Genomic DNA, 18806 nt, shown 5'->3' on the forward strand with positions numbered 1-18806 from the left:
GGTCATTCCTGTGTCCTCTGTCTCCTAGCGCCCGGCCGAGTTCCCAAAACACTGGCCGAGGGAGCAGCAGGTCAGATTTTAATAGCCGCAGAGCGTGGCTCTTGGAGGAAGGCAAACCGCCAACACCCAATGGGGAGGCGTGGGTGGGGAGGTGGAAATCAGGGAGGAATGCCAGGAGGGGCTTGCAGGGGCCCCATGCCGACAAGAGCAAAGTGGGAAGGAGACACCAGGGAGGTTGTCCGGGTGCTTGGCCCAGGGTAGGTTTTTCCTGGTGCAGTTGGCTTTTTAATGAGGGTTTGGCCCAAAGTCCTGGCTGCTCCTGTGTCTGGGAGCTCGTCCCCTGCTCTCTGCCGGTTCAGACCGTGCAGGCCCGTTAGTGTTGGCGTTAGCGCCAGGTGGGCCACCGGAAGAACGAGCGGCTCTTGGGCGGAGTTGGCAGAGTCCGTTGCTGCCTAACAAGCACCGTCATGGGGGTGACCGGGGTGTTTGAGCCCTGGTGGGGTCCATGCCCGCTTGCCGGGGGGAGCCGAGCAAAGCCAGGTCTCCCCTGCTCCTCCGCCTGGAGCTGTGTCTAGGAGGCCTTGCAGCGAGTGCTTAGCAGAGCCCTGGGGTCCCCGAATGTGGGTGAATCCCCCCGAGCAATGTGTCATGTTAGCTCTCCCCAAGGCAGTGTGCGAATCCAGGCTGTTCCGGCTGGCGGCTCCCCCGCCTTCGCAGTTGCTCGTTGTTTGGTTATAAATGGCTCCCACTGTCCGTACAGCTGTTCCTTTTGTTGGGCTGGTGGGTGGGAACATTTGGCTGTACACCCCCCGGCCACGCTGGCTTCTTGCCTGTCCCGGGAGCCGTACTGCAGGGAGGGGATGGTTAGCCCAGTGCCAGTCACCCTGAGTGTGGGGCAGAAACCCACGAGCATCTACACTCGCCAACAATAATGTCACGCAGGTAAATGCAGTCAGGCCCTGTAGGGGTGCCCAGGTCACCTGGGAGCCGTCCAGGGCACCAGCCGTGATGCCATGGCAAGCAAATAGGTGCTGATCCCATGAGCTGCAGCCTCAGCCCCAGTGGTGCCCAGCACAGGGACTGGGTCTGTACCTGGGGAGTGTGAGCGCCGCACAGAGCCTGTCCCAAGACCATGGCAGGCAGGCCTGACCTGGCAAGGGGTGTCGTGGCCAGACAGGGGGGAGAGCGTCTCGGCAGAGCTCCAGCACAAAGGGCGAGAAAGGTCAGGTCAGGCCAGGCCTGCTGGCCCTGGGACAGCTGGGGCAGGGCCTGGTGCTGAAATCCCTTCACAGCCCGGTTCTGTAATGCTGCCGGCCACTTCAGCCGTGGAGCCCGTGCTTGGTGCCAGTAACCCCCTGAATCCAGGGCAGCGTGTGGCCCACAGGGTGGAGAGAGGCGAGGGCTGGCGCTGCGGGGTTTGGGAGGAGTCCCAGGCCATCCAGTCTTGTCTCCAAGGCCAGGTCCTGATGTAAGGGCTGGAGGGGGAACCGTGGCGCCTCCAAGCACTTGGCAGCGTTCCCTCTGTCAGGAGGCTCCCTGGCAGTGCCAGGCAGTGGGAGGCAGAGGTGTGGAACCAACCCGGTGTCAGCCCTTTGGTGTTGGTGCCATGGTGACATGGCAGAGCCCTGCCTTGCCCATTGCTGGGGGGTGGGCCCTTGGGGCCAGCTTCACAGCTCTGGGCTGTGCCTGTTTGGGTCTGGGGTTTTGGTTTGAGCCAGGCAAACCCTGGTGTGGTTCCAGCCAAGGCTGGAGCGGTGCTGAAATGTACCAGGCCTTGCAGAACAATGACCGCTGGACCGTCCAGCCCGGCTCAGTCTGATGCCTCTTTATGCCCCGCCCAGATCGATTACGAGCTCTCTCCGGATGAGCGGCGCAAGGAGATGGGCGACGAGATCATCCGAAGGTTCTTTAAAAGGGAGGTGAGTGTGTGCCCGGTCCCCCCGCCCCCCAGGGTGAGCACAAGGGGAAGGAGGCAGGCAGAGGCTGGCCAGAGGGAAGTGTGCCTCTGCCGAGCAGCATGCGCTCTCTGTGAGGGGAGGGTGCCCCTTGCTGGCAGCATGGAGAAGATGCAGGTCTGCGTCCCTGCCGGAGCGTGGGGTCTCAGCTGCACTTTCTCTCACGCTGCCCTTGCTGGGCTAGACAAGGTGTGAGGAGCCTCGCTGTAAGGCCCTGGGCTGCCTGGGGCTGGGCAAGGCAGCTTGGTGTCTCCCATGATTCCTACCCAAGAATCAATCAGGTAGGTGGAAAATACCCAGGTGGGGAGCTGGCTGGGCTTGGGGGCTTCAGCCAGGACTCAGACCTGCCGTGCTCTCCTTTCACCTCAGTCTTCAGACTACATGCCGGAAATCAGCCAGGCCCTCATGAAGCAGTGCATGGAGAACCTGGAGAAAAGTGCCTGTAAAGACCTCTTCAGCAGCTGTCTGGCGTGAGTACTGGGCTTGGCCTTGAGCGGCGCTGTGCGTGATACAGCGTGGCCATGATCCGCGGGGCTGGAGAGGGGTCCTCCAACGGGGCAGCCGGGAGAGCAGAGCTAACATCCCCTTCTCTCCCCTAGTCCTATGCACGGGTACCTGAGCGGAGCGCCCTTCGCCGACTATCGGGACAGCATGTACTTCGACCGGTTCCTGCAGTGGAAGTACTTGGAGAGGTGAGTGAGGGCTGCTGTCTCTGGGCTGCATTCGACTGAGCTGAGCTGGGATCTTACAGGCCTTAAACACGCCTTGCGGCTTTGTCATTTCAGGCAGTCGGTGACCAAGGACACCTTCCGGCAGTACCGGATTCTGGGCAAGGGGGGCTTTGGAGAGGTAAGGCTGTGTCGCCGGAGCAGGGGGCTCAGGGGCTGGGCAAAGGCTGGTTTCCCTGAGGCGTGGCACAGGCTCTCCAGCCTTTGTGGAAAATAATCCCCTTTGATGGCAGCACCAGCCCGGCGGGCACTGGTGCCTGGGAGATGCTGCCAGCTGGTGAGGCTCTGGCCTCCAAGCACTGCTAGCCCCAGGAGCACTGGGCAGGGGCCTGTCTGCCAGGCTGAGGGGGCCTAGCCCAGAAACGAGGTGATTCAAGCTCTGAGAGGCCAGTATGTGGGCACAGCCCTGTGGTGAGGGGGATGGGCACAAGGGCATTGTCTGTCCCTGTCCACCACGGGGGAGTCTGGGGCTAGCCGATGGGAACGTGCAGCTGGGCCCTGCTGGCTGGCCCTTGGCTGGCTTTGTGTGGCCAGGGGGCTGCTTGGGGCTGGCTGAGTTGAGTGGCCTGCACTTGGCACGTTGCCCCAGACGCAGAGGAACTTTGTAAAGACAATTGGAGCAGATAAGTCAGTTTACTGCCGGCCAGGAAACCCCATGATCCCCTGGGGGAAGGCCCCTTGCCTTTTGCCCAGATGGGATCAGGAAGCTGAGTTGTTGCCCGAGAATCTGTTCTCCTGGTGGCTCTGGACAGAGACGTGGCTTTGGTCGGGCTGGAAGGATAATGCCAGGCCCTTGGCCCAGGGGTCTCCTTCAGCTAGTCCAGTCCCATCTCCCAAGCACCAGGCACTGCCCTTCTCGGCCTCCTCACGCTGCGCTGTGTCTGTGCCTCCAGGTCTGCGCCTGCCAGGTACGAGCAACAGGCAAGATGTATGCCTGCAAGAAGCTGGAGAAGAAGCGGATCAAGAAGCGGAAAGGGGAGGCCATGGCCCTGAACGAGAAGCAGATCCTGGAGAAAGTGAACAGCAGGTTTGTGGTGAGTGTCGCTCTCCTGAGAGCTGGGCTCCCAGCCCCTCCTGGTGCTGCTGCTTCCTGCCTCCTCTGGCTCCGGGACGGTTCGGGAGCCCTCCTCCCTGGAGCTGGCCATCGGGGGGACCCTGCTGGGTGTCAGTGGGATGGAGACGCCCCCACTCTTCATCACGTGGGTTGGGACTGGCTGTGTTTGCAAAGGGGTGGCTGGGTTTGAAGTGAAGCACGCAGAAGGGGGGTGCCATGGGGACCCAGCTGGCATGCACCCCTGTGCCCTCCGGTCCGTACAACCCAGCGACTGCCCCCACCCGTAACCCCGATGCTGCCATGGTGACAGGCAGCTGTTGGAGGCCTGCCTGTGGCGAGGGTGCCAGCTCTGGGGTGTTCTCGCAGGTCAGCCTGGCCTATGCCTACGAGACGAAGGACGCGCTCTGCCTGGTGCTGACCATCATGAACGGGGGTGACCTCAAGTTCCACATCTACAACATGGGCAACCCCGGCTTTGAGGATGAACGCGTCGTCTTCTACGCGGCCGAGATCTGCTGCGGGCTGCAGCACCTGCACCAGGAGGGCATTGTCTACAGGTGAGCGGGCCTGGGGCAGGGGGCCTGACTCGGGCCGGCCATGGCTCCCCGCGAGAGCTGCTGGGGAGGAGCTATGCAGCGGCAGTGCCCGTCTCCAGGCAGCAGACTGGCAGTGCCCAGGCTGTGGGGTCAGGAGCATGCCCTGTCCCGCTACTGAGCACTTGCTCACCCAGGGAGGAGATGGTCCCCGAGGCAGTCCCTCTCTCTCTCCCCATGCCAGGGGCTGCAGGGCCCCTCCTGATCAGCTGGGCACTCACGGAGTTCTGCATGCCGGCCCCGGGCCTCCCCTTCCCTGCGCTGCTCTGTGCCTGTCCTTTCAGGCTCTGCCCGCTGTCAGGCCACAGCTTTCCCCAGGCCTTGGGTCTGTGCTCCTGGCACGAGATGCTGGGCCATGCCCTCCCTCTTCTCTGACTAGGATCTAGCCCATCCTCACAGCCTGGGATGTGAGACCCAGCTCTCACGAGTTAGTGGCACCAAGCTGGCCAGCAGCGTCCGAGTGGCTCTCTGGGTCCCCCAGTGTACTCAGCTGAGCCAACGAGCCCCAGCTGGCATGCACTGCACGTGCGAATGTAGCCGTGCCTGGGCTGCCACGGTTGTCTCGTTCTGAGCTGGGCCTGTCTCTCCTCCCCAGGGATCTGAAGCCAGAGAACATCCTGCTGGATGATGATGGTGAGTGGGGAACGTCCGGGGGGAGCTGCCAGGGTCTACACGGCCCCTTCCCAGGCTGGTGGGAGCGTGAGCCCAGCTTGCTCCTCCTGGCCGTTCCTTGGCTCTGGCTCTCTTCACTGCGTCGGCTTGCACTGCGTATTCCACCCCGGCTGGCCCCCAGCCCTGAGCCGCCTCCGGGGCGGGGGACGGGCTCCCTCCTGCCCCGGCTGGTACGGCTCACCCCACAAGCTGGGAGTGGCAGTGATGGCCTGGAGGCGGCCCCAAAGACAGCAGCCCCCGATCCACATTCATGTCAGGGTGAAGGGGGCAGACAGGCCTGCTGGGGGGAGCGGCTTCAGGCTCTAGGCATCGGGCCTGAGATGCCCCCCTGGGAGCAGTGTCTGGGCCCACGTGGGGCAGGGGCGGTGACTCCCAGGTCAGACTAAAAGTGGAGGCTCTGTCTGCTCCACGCTAGGGGGTGCGGAGCTGGAATTCCCCACCCAGCCCCGTGCTGCTGCGCTCACCCATTTGCTGCATTTCGCTGTTGCTGGGGGTAGAGGTGGTGCCATGCTCTGGGATGGGAGGGGACGATCGTCGTGTTTAATCAAGCTGGCATCAAGCGCTCTGCCCCCTTCGGGAGAGACATCGCATGCATTGCTTTTCTCCTGAGGTCAGTGGCTCCCTCTGTTCCCCTCTGGGACTATCTTCCCGAAACCCATCTCCTTAGAACAGCCCAAGCAGCTGATGCCTCAGTCCCCGAAGGACTGCCTGCTGAAGGGAGGCAGCAGGCCATGGAGCTGGGAACCCCGGATGGCTTGGGAGTGGTGGGCAGTCCCACCGCTGAGCCTTCTGATTTCCCTCCCGCGGCAGGACACATCCGGATCTCGGACCTGGGGCTGGCCATTAAGATTCCGGAGGGTGAGATGATCCGCGGCCGCGTCGGGACCGTCGGCTACATGGGTAGGTGTTGGGGCTGCCCGCGCCAGGGGTAGAGCGGGAGGTGGCGGCTGGAAGCCAGAGCTCTGGGCCAGGTGCTGGTGTCAAGAGGGAAGCCGCTAGGCAGGACGGCTGTGCTCTGTGGCGGGGCCCTTCTCCCACCTGTGGGCAGCCTGGCCTCAGGGCCTGGCTGGGAGCCGGCGAGTGATTCCGAATGGGGTTTGTTTGAGGGCTGTCCCCTGCTCTCGCCCCGCCAGCTCCAGAGGTGATTAACAACGAGCGCTACACCTTCGGCCCGGACTGGTGGGGGCTGGGCTGCCTGATCTACGAGATGATCGAGGGGCAGTCGCCGTTCCGTGCCCGCAAGGAGAGGGTGAAGCGGGAAGAGGTGGAGAAGCGGGTGCAGGAGGATCAGGAGCTGTACTCTGACAAGTTCACCGAGAACACCCAGGCCATCTGCAAGATGGTGAGTTGGCAGCTGGAGCCGCCGTGCCCTGTGCCCCTCCCTCAAGGCCTGTCTGTCCGCAGTGGGGGCCGGCGCCCTGCAGCAGGGGTGTCCAGGCCTGCTCTGCTGGGGGCCCTGCCGGCAGGGCCAGATTTGTGAGTATGTGGCTCCTCCCTGACCCCAGGCGCCCGCTGTCTAGAGCCTGCTGCTGCTCAGCCGCAGACACTACCCAGCTTCCAGCTCTGGTGAAGAGGGGAAGCGCTGAGAGGAAGTCCCACGCCCCGAGACATGGCTCTGCTGACCCACCCCCCGGGGTAAACAGCGTTGGGTCGAATTCTTCCCTCGACCGGGCAGCCGCCTCTCGGGGAGGTGGGTTAGCTCCAGCTGCGGGAGGACGTCGCTGCCGCGTTCAGTTTGTGGACACCGCCCCAGCCCCTCTGTGAATGGTGGGTGATGAGACTCTTGTCGGTGCAGCGTGAGCTCGCCAGGCAGGGACCGTCTCGCTGGGGCTCTGGGCTCATTGGGGCCTGGAGGTGCCCCGTCCGTACACAGGCTCCTCCCCAGCCCCCTGCCAGGCCGGGTGCCACCCCAGTGCTCTCCTGCATGCCAGGCTGTGGGGGCAGCGCTGGGTCGCTCCATCTAGCCCGCTGCGCTGCGTTCAGTCCGCATCACCCCCCCGTGTGACCACGGGGCCTCGGTCCGTCTCCCCAGCTCCTGACCAAGGACCCGAAGCAGCGACTGGGCTGCGGGGAGGACGGGGCCGCCCAGGTGACCCAGCATCCATTCTTCAGGACCATCAACTTCAAGCGGCTGGAGGCCGGGGTCATAAAGCCGTCATTTGTGCCAGATGTAAGAGCCCAGGAGGGGCAGGGTGGGGGCAGAAGGGCAGGCAACATGGCACAGGCCAGGCATCGGCGGGGAGGGCCACAAGTCAGTGCTGGGCCAGTGGTGATGGGCTGATCCTCCTGTGGCTGCTGGTTGAGTCTGAGGGGGCTGCCTCCCCAGCCCAGGGGAGTGGGCCCTGGAGCATGCTGGGGGCAGTCAGTCCCATGCACCATGCTGAGCGCTCTCTGTGGGTCATTCAGCTCTGGGGTATGGGCCCTGGGGTGATCAGTCCCCTGCCCCACGCTGAGCACTCTCCGTGGGCCCGGCACTTCCCTGGGGCGGTCAGTCCCCTGCCCCACGCTGAGCGCGCTCTCTGGGTCGTGCAGCACTGGGGTATGGGCCCTAGGGCGGTCAGTCCCCTGCCCCATGCTGAGCGCTCTCCGTGGGCCCGGCAGTGCCCTGGGGCGGTCAGTTCCCTGCCCCACGCTGAGCACTCTCCATGGGCCCTGCAGCCTCGGGCCGTGTACTGCAAGGACGTGCTGGACATCGAGCAGTTCTCCACCGTCAAGGGCGTCAACCTGGACCAAACGGACAGTGACTTCTACGCCAAATTCGCCACGGGCAGCGTCTCCATCCCCTGGCAGAATGAGGTACGGGGCGGGGGGAGGGATTCAGCCATAACAACCGAACACCCCCCTCACCCCACTATGTGTCCCTGCAGACAGTGCCCCCATGGCTCTCTCTGGCACAGCAGCTGGCAAGGAGGGAGGCTGAGTCCATATTGCTGGCCAGGGGGCTCTGGCCTGTCTGCTTTCCCCATAAGAAGATTGGTGCCCTGATTCCCGAGCCCTCTGCCTCCGTGCCAGGGCTGTGGGGCGCGCCAGGGTGTGCAAACTCCTCTCAGGCAGGATGGGTGGTGGGCTTCCCTCTTGGGCAGCTGGTTCCCACGGCAGGGTCTGGGAGGAAACCATGCTGGGGTAGAGCCTGGGGGAGCTGGGATCCAGGCCTCTGCCCTACAGCTGCAAGCCCTTAGGAGGGTGGGTGGGAATGGAGGCTGGGTGACCCAGCAGGAAGGAGCTGCCCTGGGAGGAGGGGCAGGAGCCCCATGGCTTAAACTGAGGAATACAAAGAGCCTGATCCTGCCCTAGCCCCATGGGGCTGTCCCTCCTCTTGCTGGCTCCCAGGGATGGCACTAGTGTGCTGTCACCCCAATGTATCCAGCTTGGCCAGCCCCCTGCTCCCAGACACACAGGGAGACTGCCCTCCCCAGGGAGCCTGCCTCTGATCGCCTGGGGAACGGTCCCATCTCTGGGCTGCCTGTGGCCCCGGGCGCCTCCCGCTGAGCTTTCCCCTGTGCGCCTCTCCCCAGATGATCGAGACCGAGTGCTTTAAAGACCTGAATGTGTTTGGACCAAATGGGTTGCGCTCCCCGGATCTGGACTGGAAGCAGCTCCCCGAGCCCCCCAAGCGCAGCCTGCTTCAGCGGCTCTTCCGGCGGCACGTAAGGCCCGTTGTGTGTCCTGCCCACGGTCCCTGAGGTGTTTGCCCCGCCCTGGGACCCTGGCCTTGCTGGGGTTCCCCCATGCACTGCAGCAGGTGCTGGAGACTGCCCCGCTCCACGCCTGCTTTCAGCCAGCACCTATAGCCAAGGCTGGCTCGACGCTGACCCACTCCGGCCCAGGGGAAGCCAACGCCCCTTCAGACCAGCAGAAGGCATCTCATGGCTGAGACTGGCCCGGTAACCCCCCGTCGGCTGTGTGGACGCCTTTGGCCCACGCCGGCCCCGGCTGGTTTCTGTGCCGTTGGTATGAAGGGCTCGGGCACGTAGCCAGCCCTGACACTTCCCTCCGTGGGTGGGTATCTCTGCCCAGCTGGGCTGCTGCCCTTGCAGACGTCCTGGCACTGAGGGAAGGTTCCTGGGGTCTCTCTAGTAGCCCCTCCCCTGTCCCTTGCCTTCCTGGCCAGGCTGATCGTGGGGGAGCCCGTGGCTCGCAGGCGGGAGTGGCTGAGCCCCTATCTGACGCTCTCTGTCCCTGTCTCCCCCGCAGCCGGCGGACTACACCATCAGCACCAACACACACTCCAACCTCACAGCGGGCGTGAACTCGCATCCGCCCACGGCCAACTCCGCCGGCCAAGGCCGGGCCATGGCGCAGGCGCCTTCCTGACCCCCCTGCTCCCATGGAGACCCTGCTCCGTTAGAGCCAGCATGGGCAGGCCCGGAGCCCGCCCGTGGAGCTGCCGTCCTTGCCGTCTCAGGGTTACCGTGGATGTGAAGCTGAGGCTGTTGGCGCCAGAGCTGGGGTGAGGGGCTGTTCCGTCACCCTGCCCTGCTGGGCTGAGTCACTCCTGGAGGCCGAGTGGGAAGATGCAGCCCCCGCCCAGGACTGCGTGCCAGATACTCTCACTGCACCTCACCCCATCCGCCTCGCCTCTGGGTAACCGGAGCCCTCTCAGCCCTGCTCCCGGGGGCCCGTCGCGCTGGCAGGACCTGGCACGGCTGCATGCCAGGCACAGACTGCTCAAGGGAGCCTGGATCCATCTGTGTGTTCACGCGGGAGGGTGGAGTCGGTGTTTGTTGTTGCCAATAGCTTCCTTGCCGTGATCACTGGGGTGGCCTCTCCCAGCTGCTCCCGCTGTGTCCCCCCAACGCGGTTCCTGCGGCAAACCCTGCCCTGGGAGGTACTGTCGGCATTGTGCCCACCCTGCATCTGTCGGGGAGAGGGGGGCTCCCCCGGTGTTACACCCCTGCCTGTGGGGTCTGGGTGAGAGGAGGGGCGGGGCTCACAGCCCAGGTGGGAGCCCCTAGCTGCTCAGGCTGAATAGGGGCTGGCCATAGCCAGCTGGCTGCAGAGACCCGGGGGCAGGTGTGCAGTGTGTATTGTCACTGCTTGGCTCCTCTCAGTCCCGGCTGCAGGTTGGGATTGAGGGGCACCAGCAGGGTTGGGGAAGCCCAGGCCGGGGTAGCAAGGAGGCTGTTTGAGTGGAGTAGGACCCAGGGGCCCTTGAATTTGGGGTCACGAAGGCCATCAGTCAGTTGCACCCACGCTCCCTTGCTGGAGAGAATTGGTGAAGGGAGCAATGACCAAACCCCTTCTCCTCTCACCCTCCCCGCAAACCCAGCACCTCCGGCTTCCCGCACCGCTTCTGTTCTCTAAGCAAGTGTCCCAAAGAGTCAGTCAGTTCCCCTCCGACTCCTGCTCCTGCCCTCGGCCCAGCGGGAGGTCGCTCCTGGTTCTCTCAGCTGCCACCTACCCAGGGTCTAGCAGCCTACGACGATAGCTCATAGCCTGGCCCAAAGGGTGAGACTAAGACCCCCTGACCCTGCATGGGAGAGTCTTGCCATGGGACTGGCCACGGGCCCCTGGGCTGCCACTTGCCTGGGAGCAAGCCATGGCAGGGAAGTCGTCTTGGCTTCGGGCTGGAACGCAGGCGGCTGGGAGGTGCTGTGGGCTCAGGTGGGACCTGAGCGCTGTTGCTGAGTGGGGATGGAGGGGGGGCAATCTGTTTTCATAGCACCTGAGCCCCAGAGCTGCTTGTTGTCTCATGGCGAGCATTTGTGTGCTGTTAGGGGCCTGGCAGCGTGCAGGGAGCCCGGCACTGGGCCAGACATGGTTTGTGTTTTTATCTTTAGGGTCTGTGCTGGCCTTGTGCCTGGGAATCTGTCACTCTTAACATATTTGGTGCTAAAGCAAGAGCTGCTCTCAGCGGAAGAAACTCGGGCTGTAAGCAGGGGAGTGAAGAGTTTTCCATGGAACCACCCCCTAGCATGAACTGCTGAATGCGCACCCAGCATTCGCTCAGACTTCAGCGTGACTCAGATGTCTTCATACAGCCCTGGATGCCTCTTTGCTCCCCTGCTGAGGCCAGAGTAAAGACCCCCTCTCTTGTCCCACTGGCTGGTGTCCCCACCCCCTAGGGCTGGGTAGGGAAGGAAGCCCCCAGTTCTGCCTGGTGCTAGCGACATCATGAGCTGTGACAAGGGAAACGCTTTTCAATTCCTCTTTATGTGAAACAATTCCTTCGTCTCCACCCCCCAGGTCAGTAGTTGCCAAAAGAGCTCCTTTGCAAAGGCTCCTCTCTCGAGATTGGCCCGTGAGGCTTTGTTGTCCCAAGAGCCGGGGCTGGCAATAACAGACTCCTGAGCCGTGCCAGATCTGCCAGGCCGAGAGTGGCAGACTCGTTGCACTTTGTGGCTTTGCCCTGATTCCAAGTCCAATGCACAATCCCCCTTTTGTTCTCCGGCCTCACCGCTCCTTGGGGAACTCGATGGCGGGAGTGGGCCACAAGGTCCAGAGGGGCACGTAGCCCAGCTCTTCCAGCCCCAGCTGCTGGCTGTTGAGGGAGCTGCACGTTCTGCCCGGCTGCTTGGCTCATCGGAATCCAAACAAGATGCTCCATGTGGACAATCTGCCCCATGGGACTCGTGTCCCAAGGGAGGGGCTCTCTGATGTGGGGACCAAGGTTAAAGGCAGGCTGTGCCGTGCAGTCCCACTCGAGCTCTCCCTCTCATCATGCCTAGAGCAGCGGGTAAAGCTGGCCACCCAGCTGACCCCTGCCATGGTCCTCTAGGCCTGACCAGAACGCACCTTGAGAGCCGTGCCCCAAAGATTAGCCATTTCTGTCTGACTGACACCTGCCCCCTGTGGTAAGAAAGGGTATTACAGCCTTATGCTCCTCCCCTTTCTCAGCTGGAGCGTGAGCCATGCCTGTGGTGACCTCAGCAGGTCCCACATTCGAATTACTTCCAGCGTGAGCATGTCTCCTCTGGGGAGGGGGAATCTCTGGGAGCACAGCAGGGTGATGGGGTTCCAGGCCTGGCTGGACTCCTGATTACTTGGTGGTTGTGCGGGAGGAATCTTCACCTCTCCAGTCTGGTTTGCACTGGTGGAACTGGGAGCTGAGTCCCTGCTGGTGGCAGCTGCCATGTAGGCGGGCTGGGGCCCGTCTCTCACCCAGCTTTGAGCCCGGCCCGCACGACAGCTCTCGCCAGCGGGGCTGTGGTGCTGGTGACTTGTGGGTCCCATCTTTGCCAGTGCGGATAGAGCTGTCATTGCTGGTGAAATGTAGGGTGATGGCACAGGAGTAAGGCTGCTCCCAGGGAGCATTGCTGGAGCTAAGCAGTTGGGGTCTGGGTTTGGTCTCTGGAAGTGTCTGTGACCCAGGCCTTGGCTTGGCTGGACTGGCGTGGATCTCGCTTTGCCCTGGTCTTGGCAACCTGCTTGGCTAGAAGTGCAAACAGATCGGGGGAAAACAGTGCAATGTTGTAGGAGATTTAGATGCATCAATGGAAGATGTGTCTAAATCCTCTAGACTGTTGAACAGCCTCAACCCAAATTAAAAAAACACTGATCCCTCTGCACTCAAGTTACCAACAGGAACCGAAACAGAAAATGGTTGCAAAAAGTTGTATTCTTGTTTCCTTCATGCATTTCGCTCAGCTTGGAGGCAGAAATTAGGTAGGTTGGTGTCAGTGGGTTTCACTTCCTAGTTCTCCAGAACCAGCCCAAGATTGCAGAGTGTGGGTTGCAAATGCTGCAGGAGGAGGTGTAAAACCAGACTAGGTGTAGTTCATTGACACTTTCAGGCTGCTCCAAACAATTGTTAAATTCTGTGAAACACTTCATTTAGGAAAAAGTAACTCTTGGGCCTAGATGACATGACTGTCCCTCTGAAAAATACAGACTGATGGCTTTGGTGTAAATGAACTGGGAAAGATTGTTTCAGATGCCATGTCTCTTATCCCTGGAGCCTCAGCAGACATCCTGAAATAATCCGTGCTTGGTTTTTTGAATTCTGTTTTGGGGGCTGGGCAGAGAAAGTTTCTTGAATATGATTGTATCCTGCTCCATCTCATCGGAGAGGAAAGTGTGTTCTGATACCATTGAAAACAAGGTGTGTGAGAGAGAAAATGGGTGTGTTTGTTTAACAGACTGAGAACTGCCTTTTGCTGAAAAGATGCTCCGTGACCCACGGACCTTGTCCAGAGAGAGACTGTGTGCCGCATGGACAGTGTCTGTTTCTATGCAAGGACAGGGTGGTGGTCTCATGCCAGTTTCTCCAGCGGGCAGCCCTGGGGATTCCAAACAAGACTGAATTTCCCCCTTGCAAAAGGACACCTGTATTTTTGTATTTTCCTTTCTCTCAGCATCCATGGGCTTTGGATTGGTTTTTTACACTGTAAATTCCTGGTTCTGGTGTATTCAGTTTGGTTTTTGTACATTTGTAAACATTTGTAAATACTTATATGGTGAGTGCCTGGATGTACATTTTAAAGCTAAAAGCAGCAAACCAAGCCATGTGATGACTTGTACACTTCCATGTTTCAGGGATATTTTTATAGGGAATTTAAAACAAAACAAACCCAACCTCTCAGAGGAAAAAGGGGATGTCGCTTCACCCCAGTCGAGGAGAAGCCCTCTTACTCCGCTGTATTTTTGTAGTAAGCTTTTACAACTTTCTAATTTGTAATTTAATTACAGGACTATATTTTAGGTTGGTTTTCTTTTTTTCCGCTTCCATTTTGTAAAGCACTGAAATTACATGCGTGGTCATTTTTATTTTTTGGATTGTGCCCTTGTAACTTTCGGATATACAGGTATTTTTGGTTTTCCTGCCCCCCACCAGTAACAATATACACACCTTCCCCTAGAAACATGAGTGCTGTGTGTGTATGTGATACTTTCCATTTCACTGATCAGCCACGCAAGTTTGTCAAAGCCATTCAGTAGGGAGTGCAAAGAAAAGGCTGGGTCCTGCAACCAGATCCGTGCAGCTGGACTCTTTGGGCTTCATGTGGGTGTTGGGGCCAGCCCAGGCAGGTGCGATCGCAGGATTGAGGCCATAACCTGCAGCAGCAGTCTGGCTGGCTGTCAGTGCTGCTCCGTGGAGTGTAATCTGCAGGCTTCCGGCCTAGCTGAGTTAACTTCAACACACAAGAATCTTCTGAATAATGAGGGGAGAGAGCTCCTTCCGAGGGACGTTTTCCTGCAGCGATAACACTCCTTAGCTCCTCAGCCATGACTCCCAAAGCATTTAACAGAGGTAGGTGCCATCATCTATCTCACAGATATGGGGAAACTGAGGCACAGAGCGGGAATGTTCCTTAAGGTGTCTTAGGGACATGGTGACCGCATCCGCTGCTGTGCTCTCAGCACTGGCCCATGCTGCCGCTCTAGAAACAGAGGCTGTTGGTTCTCTGCCAGGCCCCCATGTGCCCTAGCAACCCGTCACTGGTGCTAGGGGTACATGGCGACTGCATAGCTAGGACTCTGCTGATCTCCCCACCAAATAAGATGAGTCCCATAAGCCCTGAGCCCCTTCATCCTCCGTGCGGTTCCTGAGTGCTTCCCCTGTAGCCCATTAGAGGGGTAAAACGGTCTTTGAAACAACCCACCCGGCTTTACATGTCCTTTTTTCAATGAATTGTCAGACCCCTGAGCTGCAGGGAGCTCTCTTGGCCACTGGGTGGCCCCAGCGGGAAGCAGTGCAGGGCTGTCAGATTTCAGCTCCGCACCCAACGTGGGGGGTGCGCCCCATGAGCTGGGCTCTCCTCAGAGTCTGGCCGAGGCCCTGCAAGCAGGCCAGGAGAGGCTGAGCAGAGGGTGAATGCCAGTGCAAGCGGGCAAGGAGAGGCCGGGCGGAGGGGAATGCCAGTGCAAGCGGGGACCCTGGCAGGGAGACGGGCTCTGGTGGACTTGGCCCTTGCTAGGGGACACAGGTGTCTGCAATGCACACAGGCTGCTGCTGTAGCCCAACTGTGTCTGCAGGAAACGGGACACCAGGCCCAGCTTCTGCTCTGGCCCTTTTACCCCCTCTTGCGCTGCAGATGCCTGAGGGCCTGCTGCCCTCTGCAGAACTCCATGAGCCGCCCCTCCGGGAGCTGCTGCCCCCAGCTCTCTGGGCCCCCAAAGTGACCACGCTGAAGACACGTCCCCTCTCTGCTGGACAGGAGCAGCAGCAGGGCAAGCGTCCCCCTGCTGCATCTCACAAGGGGGTAGCAGGGCCCATTGCAGCCCGCAGTGGGGCGGTTGGGGCGCTCCTGGAGTGCGGTGCCATTTCCCCCATTGTTGGCCAGCGCAGGCAGGGGGTTACGCTTCTCGCCGCTTGCCCAGGCAGGGAAAGGAAAGCGCCCCGTAGTGCAGACCCCTCGCCTACACCCCCCTGGGGCCAGTCCTGCAACCTGCGGTGTTGAGGGTAGCGCCCTGAGGGAGCGTTTCCACCCCTGCCACGGGAGCAGGCCGACGGGGTGCTGGCTGGGGTGGCAGGCTCTGTGGTAGGGGAGGGGGAGCTGACAAAGGGGCCCAGCTGCCTGGAGGGGTGGGGAAGCTGGATTCTAGCATCTCCACACCCCTCCCTAGCTGCAGGGCCATTGGCAGCTCCCCGCTTTGTGCCGCAGTGTAGGCTGGTGGCAGGTCCTTGCTGCCCCGCCCTTGGGAGCGGTCTGTGCTCCCTCCTGGCGCTCTTGCCCTCTGCACTGTTACCACATGGCTCCCATGCAGCGCTGTGTGGGCAGGAAAACCAAATGGCAGTGCCCGAGCCCCTACCCACCCTTGGTGAGTGGGTGGGGCAGGCCTGCGGAGAGCTAGTCCATGGATCAGCCTGTATCGGAGCCTGGCACAGGTTTCAGACTGAAGCCAAAGCCCTGTCTGCTAAAGCCCCTCACACACCTGCAAGCTGCTGCCTTCCCCCTAACGATCAATTAGCACCAGCCTCCTCCCACAGGTGCCACCAATGGGCCCCTGGTGCAGAGAGGGCTGAGCTCTTCTGCTTGTTCCTGTGGGAAGGGGAAGCTCCCAGGCCTACTTGCAAGGGGGATTTTTCCTGCAGGCTGTCTGCCTTTGCCCTCTGGCTAAAAGCTCCTGTCTGGAGCCCGGGAGAAGACTCAATCCCCAGCTCCTGGAGAACAAGGTAAACCACTGTAGTGACTGCAACTTAAAAAGCTTCCAGTACCTGCAGCTGGGTCTGGGATGGAGGCTACTGCAGGGAGCGGGTGTGCAGGGTTTGGATCCTGGAGGCTGTTTCAGTGGCACTCAAGGCCCCTTGGTGCTATACATAGCAAGGATGGTCCCTGCCCAAGAGAGCTCACAGCCGGACTAGCCAAGCCAGACCAAGGGAGGTCCTTATCCCCATCGACTGCTGCGTTGGCCCAGAGTAACCGAGGCAGCGTGTGGCAGAGCTGGGACTTGACCCTGTGTGTCCCGCGCCCATGCACAAGCCCGTCCTGCTCACCACGTGTGCTGTGTTCATGGAGGGGAGCGTTGTGCATTGGGGCTCTCCCGGGAAAAGGCCAGACGCCAGCCCCACGAGCCAGGTCCTGCACCATGCCCATGGGCTAAGCAGCACTCGTTCCCCCAAGGTTGCAGGGTGGCTTTCCCCTTGGATGTCAGACTGCCTGCTCCACCCATGCTGCCTGGGGGGTGACACCGCTTTTGCGCCGCCCCCTTTGGCGAGGGGCCCCCAGCAGTACCAGGTGCAGGGAGGGGGGCAGGCATGAGCGGGGGCAGGTGGAACAGTCTCCCCCACTAGGACGGGTGGAGCTGGTGAATGAGCTTGGCCCTTTGTCCCACGCTGAGACCCTGCTGGGCCTGGGGAGAGCTCCCTCGGGGCTGGCCTGCCTGGGGCTGCCAGCCATGGGTGTCGCCAGCCATGGGTGTCCAGGACTGTGCTGCAGTCCCTAGCAAAGACACAGTAGGCTGCTAGAAGCCACGATTTAGCCCCCTCTGTGTCACACTGGTGCAAACAGTGGCTGGGCCCTTAAACCATGTCCTCCACTTGGGCCGGATCCCTAGTGGATGCAAATCAGCTTTGCTCCATGGAAATCAGCAGCTTCCCTGACTTACATCAGCCGCAGAGCTGGCGTCGGCGGTGTCTTGGCTTCACCCTCTTGCTGCTCTCGGGAGGGGTTGGCCCTGGCTGGCGTATCGGTGGCAGAGGGGGACGGCTGGAAGGTGGCAATCTCGTTCTCCTCGTAGACACCGGGGCTGGCAAGGCGGGGGGCTGGCCTGGAGTGGCCCTGGATCTGGAAGCAGATGGTGTACAGGAAGGCAGATAAATGCAGCAAGCACACGCAGCAGAAGATAGTCACCGCAACGATGGTGTGGGACTCCCACGGGGACGGCTCCGGGGCCAACGGAGACCATGTTGTGTTCTCGCTGAGCTGGGGACCGCTCCCCAGCCCCTCTGTGCGGTTCATGGTGTCACGGAGTCCCTGGGCGATGCTCTGGAACTGCTCCCCATGAAGCCAGTCAGGACTCTGGGGCAGTCGCCTTTCTGTGAGCAGCCTGTCTTCAGGACACACAGCTCACACAGCTTCCACCTTCCTGGGTCTGACCTCGGAGCATTCAGCATCCTCTGCCTCTCCGTGCGCTTCCCACAGCGAGTCCGCTCAGGCGGCGCTCCTGGGGAAGCCAGAGGGTCCTGCACCCCAACTTCGCAGTCAGACGTGACTCTCAGCCAGCCAGTAAAACAGAAGGTTTATTAGACGACAGGAACATGGTCTAAAACAGAGCTTGCAGGTGCAGAGAACGGGACCCCTCAGCTGGGTCCATTCTGGGGGCCAGTGAGCCAGACAACCACGTCTGCACTTCACTCCATGTCCCAGCCAGCCCCAAACTGAAAACCCCTCCAGCCCCTCCTCCTCTGGGCTTTGTTCCTTTCCCGGGCCAGGTGGTCACCTGATTCCTTTGTTCTCCAACCCTTCAGCTCTCACCTTGCAGGGGGGGAAGGGCCCAGGCCATCAGTTGCCAGGAAACAGGGTGTCGGCCATTCTCTGTGTCCAGATCCCTGCACACACCTGCCCTCTAGGGCTCTGCAATGATCATACACCCTTACTCCACCCCCTAGATACTTAAGAACTGCCTAGGGGAAACTGAGGCACCCCCACACTATTCAGAGGAAACATTAAGAACAGTCCCACTTCGTCACATCTCTCCCTCCTTCGAGATCGAACTGAGCGGGGTCACTTTACCCGGTGACCTGGGGAAGTTCGAAGCCACCAACGTTCCCATGGATGCCCCAGCATCTCTCCCATTCCTTGGTAGGAGTTACACCAGGCCCTTCCAGTTTCACGCCCTCCCTTAGGTCGGGGGTGGTCGATAGCACTAGCAGGCTGCATGTGGGAAGGTTTCTGCAGCCCATGCCCTTTGGCCACCCCAAAAACCCAGGGGGTCAAACTGGGATTGGGTTTTCTCCCAGAGCTCCAGTCTGGAGGGCTGCAATTCGGGCTCTCTTGGTTAAGGGCCACCATCTTGACCTGGGCCACATACTGTTCACTTACAGAACTAGCATGGAGACATACCTTTCTCAACAACCTTGTCTCCCCAACAAGCTGGCCAAACACAGCCACTTGGTTATAGGACGGTATACCTTTCTTAACAGCTTTCACTCCATCTGAGACCTTCTCAAAGCTATCCACACTGGATCTTTCAACAGCAAAGTCAGTGGATCCATTCACAACAGAAAATTTCTGGCTGTTAGGAACTGAAACTTTCTTGATTAAATCACTTTCACACCCTTCAGTTGCAGTAAACTGCTTGCAAAGACTCCATGAGGATTCCTTTCCCAAGGGCTTTTCTATGCAACAATTCACCCCTCCCAGAAATTCTGCTCTTACCCTCTTTACCTAGGGCTTGCTCTAGGGGAGCACTTTCCTGAGCA

General features: G+C 60.6%; 1 protein-coding gene and 1 long non-coding RNA gene across 5 annotated transcripts in view; one reads left to right on the top strand and one right to left on the bottom strand.

Annotated features, from left to right (window-relative positions):
- The window catches only part of LOC125626408 (G protein-coupled receptor kinase 5), a 73327-nt gene extending 59619 nt beyond the window's left edge, over positions 1–13708 (top strand). For all 4 annotated transcript variants that reach the window (XM_048829334.2, XM_075123374.1, XM_075123376.1 and 1 more), the window contains 13 exons: positions 1842–1919; positions 2325–2425; positions 2555–2647; positions 2741–2804; positions 3577–3717; positions 4104–4294; positions 4926–4963; positions 5813–5902; positions 6136–6344; positions 7035–7172; positions 7661–7798; positions 8518–8649; positions 9197–13708. In XM_048829334.2, coding sequence (XP_048685291.1) covers positions 1842–1919; positions 2325–2425; positions 2555–2647; positions 2741–2804; positions 3577–3717; positions 4104–4294; positions 4926–4963; positions 5813–5902; positions 6136–6344; positions 7035–7172; positions 7661–7798; positions 8518–8649; positions 9197–9316 — 1533 coding nt within the window. In that variant the 3' untranslated portion in view covers positions 9317–13708. The remainder of the gene's footprint in view (positions 1–1841; positions 1920–2324; positions 2426–2554; positions 2648–2740; positions 2805–3576; positions 3718–4103; positions 4295–4925; positions 4964–5812; positions 5903–6135; positions 6345–7034; positions 7173–7660; positions 7799–8517; positions 8650–9196) is intronic.
- Positions 13688–17347, bottom strand: LOC125626409 (uncharacterized). Its single transcript, XR_007353768.2, has 2 exons — positions 16991–17347; positions 13688–14135 (listed from the first exon to the last, which is right to left on the bottom strand). It is a non-coding gene; the product is annotated as an uncharacterized LOC125626409 (long non-coding RNA).
- Between the last annotated feature and the right edge of the window lie 1459 nt (positions 17348–18806).

This window comes from Caretta caretta, chromosome 26, assembly GCF_965140235.1.
Source record: "Caretta caretta isolate rCarCar2 chromosome 26, rCarCar1.hap1, whole genome shotgun sequence".
Classification (NCBI taxonomy): Eukaryota; Metazoa; Chordata; order Testudines; family Cheloniidae; genus Caretta; species Caretta caretta.